The following is an 11286-nucleotide window of genomic DNA, read 5'->3' as shown; positions in this document are numbered from 1 at the left end:
GCGAGCATATCGGGGGTGGGTGGGGGGGCTGGGGGGGGTATTACCTCGGATCTCCTGGCAACAGCTGCGAGTTGGCGCCGTCATGCATTGGCAGGGCGGCCGGTAGCGCATACCTGAGGTCAGCGAGCTGGCAAAGTGGCACAGTTCCCGTGTGCCAGGCACCCTACTGACCCCGTTGCCGCTACACCTGTAGGGTATGACTGGAAGAGGCCAGGCAGAAGACGGGGCCGTCCTCCGCTGGTTGGGTTTTGGCAGGGCGGGCCGGGTCAGGCGGGCATAGAAACACTTATCCAGATGCCTGTAAGCAGCCTCGGGACAGGAAGGCAGACAGTCAGTAAACTAATGGAACATGACAGGTGGTATACACTGGATTCTTCTCCATTCTGCTCGCCCTTTGATCCTATTAAAATACCCATGCTCATCCTGGCAAAACCCATCCACTCCTGGTGTGTTTCCACTGATTTCAAATGCCTTTTCTTCTCCCAGAAGTCCACGTTTCAGACAATAAGTTTTGCAGACAGACAATCTCAGCCTCATATTGGCATTTATAGTGAGCACTTCATTTCCGTCTCACCTGTCGCAGCACTTGCATTATTCACAAACCTGTCTCCTGGCAGACGCAGGCGACCCCGTTCAGCACGCAGAATAAGCACATCGCGAATGCATGACTTGACTTCGGGGTCGTGACCTTTAATAAGCCAAAGAAAGCAGCCACCGCCTTACTTTAACTTTGACCTTTGATCTCTTTGGCTATTTAAAGTCATTTTCAGGAGCCTGTGTTTTGGCTAAGTGCTTAAATTGCTGTTATTTCACCTTGTCGATCACTATCAGGGACAGACGAGCTGGCCTGAGGTCTGTTTACATCCAAACACTGCAGGAAAACAACTCTGAGACGTTCCTGTGCGAGGCTTGAGGAATTTACGTGCGTCCGCTTTTCCTGCAGCTAAGGTGTGACAAAGACGCTGACATCTTGAGGAAAAAAAGCAAAGCTCATTTTGACCTCCTCTTTACGAGAGCCACACTTTGATTTCGCCATTAATCATTTGGCCAGGGTGGCTGTCAAGACGAGATCCCCATACGGCGCGGAGAGCTGCACAGAATCCGTCATTTTACAAACAGGATATGGCCATTAGAGTTTCCACCGACAGAATGCCAGGCAGGAAATAAGCAGATTTGGCTCAGGTGTACCTTGCTGCATTGTGCGTTGAAGAATCAGAAAAGAAGTTGGACACACGAGGCACGGCAGGCAATGTGTTAGCTATTTTCTCTGGACTTTCTCGGGAAAAATCACTTTGGTTGTAACCCCAGTGGAAAGTTCGCAGGAAAAGACAAACATTAATGTGCTGTTGATTTCCTTCAGATGTGTTCTAGGAAATAGTCTGCTTTGTGCTCCATTGTACTGACTGTCAGAGGTGTCAAGTAACCAAATAGAAGCTTACGTGTGAAAAGATAAAACTTTTTCTCTGTGTGTGTGTGTGTGTGTGTGTGTGTGTGGAGAGCCTGAGTATTATAGCCCGCTAAACTGAAGCTCACTGAAGACTTTGTGACTGTGAAGTCAGACCAATCCATTGTTCCCTGATGGGAGGAGGGGGTGGGGGGTAGGGGGGCAGCAGCAGGAGTGCACAGGGTTTGAGGGAACTTGTCCCTTTGTGGTCAGGTCCAATTACTCCAACACCCCGTCCCCGCAGTGAGCTGACCCGTGTGGCGGTGTCACCCTGTTCCACACATACCAGCACCAGAACTAAACAACGGGCACATTGAGGGGACTCGGGGCTATTCTGAGGGTGTATTCGTGTATATGGGAACGTTAAGTGTTATGCATGGCTGTGTTCACTTGTTGTGTGTGAGATTGGACAGTAGACAAAGCCCTACTGTAAGGTGGCCCGGAGGGAGCTGCAGAGCCGTGGAGATGTTGACATACATGTGTGTTCATGCATTTTTTGTATTTTTTTTTTTTTTTGCAGCAATAGCTCAGATATTTGGATAGACATTGCTAGCAGGTACTTGTGATGCCAGGGATATTGAAATGCTCACCTTTTCAACCTGGGTTGAGGTCAGGCCACTGTCGGATTTGTAATAACACATGCTAAATAAAGCACTTTATGAACCTGCGTTTTGTTATTTTTACTCTCTGGCTCTGAAACTCGCAAAAAAAAAAAAAGCAAACTATCTAGAGCCAGGCTTTGGTTTGTCCGTTCTGGGCTACTGTAGAAACATGGCAGTTCAACATAGCGACCCACAGCATAAAAACGTCTCAGTCTAAAGCCACAATACATGACCACTCTTATTTTCAGGTCATTATACTACCTTTAAGCCTCATAATTGGTCCAAATACCAGACATTTTGACAAGTCTAATTTGCTGATGAAATGCAGTTGAAAGTGTGTAAATAGCTTTCAGGAACGTCGAGAAGTCCCTTATGTAAAGATGATTGATGTAAGATACACACTGATGTAGACACAGCATGTATCTATACACAGTCCATTTCCTACACACGTGTGTTAAATCCATAGTTATGTCACTGAGCCATTTACAGTGAAAGTGGGAATGTGCACATGTGTATAGTTTGGGCTCCTCCTTTTCCTGTGCACTTGTCTTCCTCCTCACCCTCTCCTCTCCTCCATGTATTTATATGTGTGTGTCTGTACGTTAAAGTGTACATTTCCCAGCCCTCGCCCCCGTCACAGCTAGTCCCTCTATTTGTTTTAACTGTTCCTGATATTTCACACATGCTATACTTCGACTGGCATATGTTGACAACCTGCAGACAGCTCTTAGATCCCAAACCCTGGACCCCGGGCCCCGAGGCTGCCTACATACACAACTGGACAGAGAGTTCAGTCTGCCCGACAACAACAGCAGCACATGAGCCTTACCCTCTTCACACTGTGATGCGTCAGTGACTTTCAATTGCACTCCTGTTTTCAGTCATGGTCTGAAGTTTCCTTTGAACACTGACCTTAGGCTGCTTCCTGTTTCCATGCAAAGAAAAATAACACCATTTATTCAGTTCACTTAGTCATACTTTCTTAGTAAGTGATTTCATTTCTACTCGATCATCACTTTATCGGGAATAAGCCTTGTGTTATTCTAAACTCTCACATGTGTCTTGTTACTAGATCTGAGTGCCACCTTTGTCACTGTGGACCATGGCATCCTCGTGGAGCATCTTGAGAACATTACGGGCGTCAAGGGGCTGGCGCTTAGCGGGTTCTGCTCATATCTGAATGGCAAAACACAACGTTTTGTGTTGCATCCTGCTAAAGTTAAATACGGTGTTCCACAGGGATCTGCACTGGAACCACATATCTTCCCGCAAAGTCCATTGTCTGATGTGTAACAACATCCCTACATTTGACTCACTGCTAACATGCTGTTCACCATCTTAGTATGGTGGGTTAGCATGCTAACATTTGTTAACTAGTAGTGAACAAAGTAGTGCTGAAGCTGATTAGAATGTCAGTAGTTTTACAGTACATTTTACAGGAAAGTTAAGGAATCACCAAAGTTACTACGAGTCATCCGAGGGGGGCCAAAGTGGCGGTCCAACAGCCGACATTGGAATCTCTAGAGCTCTGCAGCTAGCGTGGCTAAAAAGTACATTTCCCACTGAAATATAAGAGTGTCAGTATAAAGTAGCATGAAAATAAAATGATTTGACAACCTGTCAATCACTGGTGACCACTAATGTATAGCCTGTGTCCAGTCAGTGACGGAGAGCTGCTTTTTGTTGCTTTTGATTAGCAAGTTAGTAGAATCAGCCTGAAGTGTGTTTTCATCACAGGGAGTGAGTTAAACTCATCCTGAACTCACTGCACAAGAGGGATTTTAGTGTGTGTGTGTGTGTGTGTGTCTGGGTCTGGCTGGCTGTTTGTTTAACACAAGCTGGCTTAGATTGCAAGTGGTCTTGTAACACACACAACTCTCATCGTCTACTGACCTTCACAACCAGCTTGCCACCTGTTCTCCTGTTATTTCTGCCAATATTTCTGTAGCTGCCTGTTCTCTCAAGTCTTCTCTTTAATTTCCGCTGCCCTCCATCCTTTCTCCCCCCAGCATCTGATCCCTCCGCCTATTTATCTTTCCCTCCCTCTCTATGCTTATGTGAGAGGCTTTGGGGAGAAAACAAAGTTGGGAAGAGAGAAGAAGTAAATAATAGGTACAGTAGATAGCGGTGCAAGTTTTTGGGGTCATTTCAGGTACACGTCATTCTTTCATTGGTAACCGGAGATTCCCTTCTTTTTTTTTTTTCACCCATGTTTCGTTACACCGCGTTGTACCAGCGAAATCCATGTGTATAAGATTGAAACAGAAACGGCTCTCACACCAGAGCGGGGGGTGAATAAATAAATGAAATGTAGGGAGGCGTAAAGAGCGTCGGGGTGAAAGAGTGTGGGAATGGGGAAAAGAGAAACAGACAAAATATGAAGACAAACGTCTCTAACAAACTAGCTTTTGAGCTTGTCTGCACATGGAAAAGTGAAACTTCAGTAGAGTTTGGCGCTCAGCAGCATCCATGCAGACTCGCCTTTTCTTTGCTTCTCGTGTATCCAGCAGTCAACTGGCAAAAGCAGGCACCCTCTTCCTGTTCTCTCTATCTGTGTGTGTAGCTTGTGAGTGTGCCATTAGGGAACGTACAGTCTACACGCTTGCATTCATACGTGCAAGTATTCCTCTGCATGTACGTGCTATAAGTTATGCGAGTGTAGAAGTGTGTGTGAGGCGGTCCCACCCAGTCAGTCATGTGTGTGAGCACAGAACACAAGGCAGTTTGTTCCAAACCGATCAGCCCGGAACGGGTAAACACCCTCCCCATAGAGCCTCTCACACACGACCCAGCAGGCCTGTCAGCACCACTTAACATGACGATTCATCCTCTCCACGGGACGGTGTGTGTGTGTGTGTGTGTGTGTTTTCTCCTTTTTTGGATGTTCTCGTGTACACATGCATGTATTATTTGTCTCCATACGTCTATGTGCGGTGAGTGCACATTTTAAGCGAGTTTGCAGCGCTGTGAGTGTGTACGCACACGCACGCAGGCCCATGCGCGGGCGTGCGCGCTCTGATGCGACGGTATGATTAACTGATCGATCTCTGCACTCAGCGGGGCCAGGCAGCGCTCCCCGGGGCCTCATCTGCATGGACATGTGTGGGAATCAAAACAAAGATCAATACCATGCACTCTGGCACCCCGTGAGGCAGACAGAGAGACGGTGGAGGCAGAGGAAGGAAGCGGGTGCTAAAAGCAGTGGCACTAATTTCACATGTCAAAACTTCGACACAGGAAGCTTCTCTTCTGTAGCTCTGGTGGAGGAATGTACTCACTTCATTTGAATATCTCAGGTTGGATCTCTGCGTTTCTGTGTTTTCGAGCCAGAGAGGCTCTAAAGCAGGGCATTGTGGGAGGTGTGGCGTCCAGTGTTTTTGGAGCGCGGAGGCTCTGCCGCATCGATTTTGTCCTTTTGTTCGTTTAAAAAACTCTCTCACAAGCCTTTCCAACTTCATTAGGGGGTAGAGGCTTTGACCGAGAGAACCGAAGCATCAGGCAGAACATGACGCCGTGAATTCAGCCGCGTCACAATGGCTGGAATTTAACGCTACTTCAGCATCTTTACAGATATTATTATTTTTACTGTTTGCAGTATTGTATATATATCACCACCCAATGGCACTGACTAAAAAAGTACAGAAAAGAAGTTCTGCCTCTTGACAGTATGCTCAGTAAAAGGTTTCGGTCAGTGTTTGTTTTGGCATTAGGTCTTAAAATAAGTTTTTGGAAAGGTTTCACATTGCATTTAAGCTGTTCTGAGAGAGATTATCAGGAAATAAGGCTGACTGCTCCACAGCTATCAATATGATCACCAAACTGAAATATACCTTCCACTTATTGTTGGAAACTGTCATTTAAACTTCCTTCATTACACTTTTTCTCCTTGTTCCAGGACCTCTGCGGCCACCACTCCTGCGACACCCTGGGCATGGCGGACGTCGGCACCATCTGCTCCCCGGAGAGAAGCTGCGCCGTCATCGAGGACGACGGCCTTCACGCAGCGTTTACCGTCGCGCATGAGATAGGTAGGCATGGATACACACTCACCAGCACGCAAACAAAGATAGAAACACGCCGGGGCATGCATATGCTATCTGTCAGCACATCTCCCTTGTTGATTAATATCACAGGAGTATTCTCTGATGTCATACACCTGATACCCCAGCGCCCGGCGTGTTCCCTTATCTCCTTCTTGCTGCGTGTGCGAACCTGCGACACGTCTCATCACTTCTCCCATGCATCAGCTCACATTCTGTACACGGCGTCCCTTTCTCTCCGTGCCACAGGTCACCTGCTCGGTTTGTCCCACGACGACTCCAAGTTCTGCGAGGAGCGGTTCGGGGTGAACAGCGACAAGCGGCTCATGTCCTCCATCCTCACCTCCATCGACGCCTCCAAGCCCTGGAGCCGCTGCACCTCGGCCACCATCACCGACTTCTTTGACGACGGCAACGGTGAGCGTGGGAGAAAGTGCAGAGCAGTAAAGGCCGGTGCTTGTGGTTGAGCTAACAATCTGCAGCTCTTTTTTACTAGTGAGAGCTTTTCCCAGCCAGCAGAAGTTGTATTTTCTCCATCTCCAAATTGCATCCATGTGAATTAGACGTTTCTCCCACAGCACGGAGAGCTGCTTACTAAGAAACAAAGCTGCCATCTCTGTTAGCAGAGAGTTATTTACAATCCTATTAACTTCTTAAAAAGTCTAGTTGCAGTGCAGCCAAAGACAGATCCCTGGCAGGAAATCAAGATGAGTCACACTTTGCGTTCATCAAGCAGTTTCATTCATGACAGCCATAAAGCACTAACGCTTTCGGCGCAGTTCATGTAGCAACAGCATCCTTTTGAGATTGACAGTATCTGCTGCTGCTCCAGCACTTTTACTGACTGACAGCTCACACAGGCCAAAATACAGAGTTTAGAATAGGTTGCAGCGCCTTTTTAAAATCCCCTCCTTCTTGTTTCCTGCAAACAGCCGAGTGTCTCCTAGACTCGCCCCGCCAGCCCCTTTTGGGCCCAGAGGAGCTCCCGGGGCAGAGCTACGACGCCGTCCGCCAGTGTCGCCTGGCCTTCGGCCCCGAGTACACAGTCTGCCCGGGCATGGACGTGTGTTCTCGGCTGTGGTGCGCCGTGATTCGCCAGGGACAGATGGTGTGTCTGACCAAGAAGCTGCCGGCGGTGGAGGGGACGCCCTGCGGGAAGGGACGCATCTGCCTGCAGGGGAAGTGCGTGGACAAGACCCGCAAGAGACACTACTCGGTAAGACGGGTGGGTGGTATCAGAATGTGAGGGAGGATTGGAGCGTGGAGAGGTGTTTGTCAGCTCAAATCTAAAATAGATTCCTTTTTATAGTTCAAAAACTGATATTTTAAGCACCACGCTGTGCCAACAGACAAAGGAGAAAGACAGGGCAGCTGTGAGGGAAGAAAAGAGTGAAGTAGAAAGAGAGAGAGAGAGAAAATGTCACAGATTCTTTATGTGACTTCATTGTGTGGTCTGCTTTATTTATGCCACTGCTGATCTGTGCTATTTGTTCTCTTGGCCTCACTTAAACAGATCTAAATTGAATTTAGCCATGATGAATTAAAGGACCAAATCTGTTCTTGGCAGGCTGTCGACAGTCTGTGTGTGTGTGTGTGTGCGTGTGTCAGGGAGGAAAAGAGAGCGAAAGTCCAAATTAATGGGAAAGAGGGAGAGTATTTTCCTTGCCTTTATTTGTCACATGACATTTGATGGGACTGAGTCGATCCTTGGCAGGCGACCTTATGCGTGGACACGGCCCAAGTTCTTACACGCTTCATTTTCGCCGCCTTGTATGACGACCAGTTTACTGTTCAGGGCGACGTTGAGCCCCTCCATTTTAGACTTCAGAATCTTTTAACCTCTAAGTATTTCTTGCAGTATGATTGCAGATTAAGTCGCTTTTACTGTGGAAAGAAGCGGTTCGAGTAAGACGCAGGCAGTGGAGCGGAATGGAAAAGGCGCTTTGCAGAACTTCAGGCTTATAAAATCAACGTTGTCTCGTAAAATGTTAAACGCTACTTATCCGCATTTTTATCGCTGATGACTCATATAGCACTGGTTGGAAAAACACAAAAATAAGTGTATTACCTTAAGAATTTCATTCAGGCCGATCCTCGGGGGAAGCATGTGAGCCGTTATGCCACGGATCCAGTCATGCTGTCTTAATGAGCGGCTTCACCACATGAGGATAGCCTCGTTCTTCTCTTTTCCACACCACAATGCATGCCACATTTTCTCTATCACAAATCTCTCTCCGAAGGGCCTTCCCTGTGACACGTGGCTTGGGCTCCAGCTCCCAACATATATCTGATAAGCACTAATTGTCCTCTCTCATCTCCTCTTTTTCCCCCACTCTCTTCATCCTTCTCTACTCTCTGATCTCTCCTCCCCTGTCATTTTCCCTAACTCTTATCTCCTCTTTCATCTTCCCTCTCCTCTTCCCTCCTCTCCTCCTTCTCCCAGGCGTCCAACCACGGCAGCTGGAGCTCCTGGGGCCCTTGGGGTGCGTGCTCTAGAACTTGCGGAGGCGGCGTGCAGTTCGCCCAGCGTCTGTGCAACAACCCGCCACCGCGGAACAACGGGCGCTACTGCACGGGGAAGAGGGCCATCTATCGGTCCTGCAACGTCACACCATGTCCAGCATCAAGTGAGTGCGACTGAGAATGCACACATGATTGTAATAGCACAATTTATCATGCAGGATGTATCATTTTAAAACCTCTTTTATTGGAACCTTTCTCCAGATAAGGGTTTCCGGCAGGAGCAATGTGAGGTGCGCAATGGTCCTCAGACAGATCCTAAAGGGGTGAAGACCTTTGTTGAGTGGGTGCCTAAGTACGCAGGAGTCCTCCCTAAAGATGTGTGCAAGTTGACCTGCAGAGCAAAAGGAACAGGATACTATGTGGTGTTCTCTCAGAGGGTGAGTTAGTAAAAAAGAAAAAAGGTTGCAGTGTATTTGATGAGAAAATAAGTGTGGAGGATGACGGTGATTTTGTGTTTGTCTTCAGGTGGTAGACGGGACAGAGTGTCGTCCGTACAGCAGCTCGGTGTGCGTGAAAGGGAAATGCGTACGGACGGGTTGCGACGGCATCATCGGCTCCAAGCTCCAGTTCGACAAGTGCGGTATATGTGGAGGCGACAGCACTGGATGTATACGCGTTGTGGGCAACTTCACCAAAAAAAGGTGAGCAAAACAGGCCTTATGGTCATGCTGACTAAACATAGATTTGAAGTTAGCTGTTGTAAAAAATCTAGTTTGAACAAATCCAAGCTAACATCTCTCCAACCTGATCTGACCTCTCTTCTACTTTCTCTTCACAACCAGTAAGGGCTACACTGACGTGGTGAAGATCCCCGCAGGCTCCACCCACATCAAGGTTCGTCAGCACAAGGCTAAAGACCAGACCCGCTACACCGCGTACCTGGCCCTCCGACGGCCCAGCGGCGATTACCTCCTAAACGGCAAGTTCATGATCTCCACCTCCGAGACAATCATCCCACTCAACGGTTCTGTGCTCAACTACAGCGGCTGGAGCCAAAGGGACGAGTGGCTTCACAGCATGGGCCCCGGGGCCCTCCAAGAGGCCTTGGTGATCCAGATTCTAGCGACAGATGCTAAAAAGCCCCTGGATGTTCGTTATAGCTTCTTCATGCCCCGCCGGACGGCCCCACAGCAGCCGTCAGCTCCGCTCATCCCCAACCCGAAGTCAACCTCCGTGCAGAGCACTACGACAGTCTCGACCACAACAAAAACCACCACCACCACCAGTAGCACCACTACATCTTCCTCCACTCCCTCCGTCCTGGTTCCAGGGCCACCTACAGCTCCAGGTCCCTCCACCTCAACCCCAGGGCCCCAGTGGGTAACAGGGTCCTGGATGATCTGCTCCAGGACTTGTGACACTGGCTGGCAGAGCCGGACTGTGCAGTGTAAGGACCGGGATGGTAAACTGTCCAAAGGCTGCTCGCTAGGTTCCCGCCCCTCTGCCTTCAAACACTGCCTGGTGAAGAAATGTTGAGCAAAAATGATTCATAAGACAAGAAACAATTTAAATGTGTACGTCTGATAAAGGTCTCAAGTGCTGGATGTAGGACTGCGGACCGATGACTTTAAGACCCTAAACAGGACTGTGAATGTTGGCTGAAAGCGCCTGGACCAGATACACAGAGACTCAGAGACAGATTGGCATGGATGTACCTGACTATACGCCAGAGGAATGTCCTGGGATCACAGTAGCTATGCAGAGCTGGCACGGAGGACAGTTTCCGTATGATAATGACAAGTGTGACCCTGGCATAGCTGAGGACTTAAACTGCATGTCATTTCCACATGGACAGTAACTGATTGTCTTTACTTCGGTCTCCAAACCCCGAAGGCTTACTGTGTTGCCCTGTAATGGCATGCGTGTTGTGTTTTGTTTTTTTTTTCCGTTAATGCTTTTCCATGTGTTCTAATCACTGTGGGGATTTGGAAGTCGCACACCCCTTTGTCGTTTGTCATGAGCGTGTCCGAGACAAGAGCCCCAACGACGGGAAGCACTCGTTATTTACCGCGCGGCCACTTCTCGCCCGCCGTAGCCCCGTCCCACGACCATTGCCATTCCACCGAACTTGGATATTCCGGTGCCTAAAAGCGGCTCGTAAAATTTGTTACAGGAAAACTTTTGAAAATACTAACTCACTAGATGGTAGGGGCATGATTTTACTCCCTCTAAGAAAGGTATCTAGCATTAAGAACAACACCAACCACGTAAAGTTAAAGATTTCTATTTCGTTAGCCAACGTTCGGCCAAAAGGTGCATTTGAGTGTTCATTATTAGTGAATAAAACAGTAGGCTGCTGTGAAGATTGACTTCCAATGTTCTTCCTGTTGTGAGCCACTGAAATGTCCAAGTTCCAGAAGATGTTCATAGAAAGCTTATAAAAACAGCAGCATGGTGTGATGGGAAGGGAGCGTACGGTGGCCTTCAGAGGACAAACTTTTCGACAGTTAAATCGACAAAGGGGCAAAATAACCACGACACTCCTTAACATTTATGGAGGTTAATGATGACTCACAGGTTTGGGGCAGTGCTTGATGTGTGAGTGTGTGTGTGTCTTTGTGTGTTAGCACATTCATGTACCCAGGCCTGTGTCTTAAACTCATGCAGTATGTACCAGGAAGATGTACTGCGTCTTTAAGCTTCTTCACTCTCAGTTCCATTTGTATCAATCATTAAG

At 48.1% G+C, this 11286-nt stretch overlaps 1 protein-coding gene across 1 annotated transcript in view; it reads left to right on the top strand.

Annotated features, from left to right (window-relative positions):
- LOC118339937 (A disintegrin and metalloproteinase with thrombospondin motifs 5) overlaps positions 1 to 11280 on the top strand; it is a gene marked incomplete in the record, with an annotated part of 12371 nt that extends 1091 nt beyond the window's left edge. Inside the window, 7 exon segments of the mRNA XM_035677762.1 lie at positions 5942 to 6074; positions 6336 to 6503; positions 7019 to 7302; positions 8530 to 8713; positions 8811 to 8986; positions 9075 to 9250; positions 9392 to 11280. Of these exon segments, the coding sequence (XP_035533655.1) occupies positions 5942 to 6074; positions 6336 to 6503; positions 7019 to 7302; positions 8530 to 8713; positions 8811 to 8986; positions 9075 to 9250; positions 9392 to 10085 (1815 nt within the window).
- Positions 11281 to 11286: the final 6 nt, after the last annotated feature.

The sequence above is a fragment of the Morone saxatilis genome, unplaced genomic scaffold (genome assembly GCF_004916995.1).
Source record: "Morone saxatilis isolate NCDOM2014 unplaced genomic scaffold, NCSU_SB_2.0 Contig6, whole genome shotgun sequence".
Lineage (NCBI taxonomy): Eukaryota > Metazoa > Chordata > Actinopteri > Moronidae > Morone > Morone saxatilis.
Note: the sequence above shows the minus strand (reverse complement) of the source record. Positions and strands in the feature narration are given on the sequence as shown.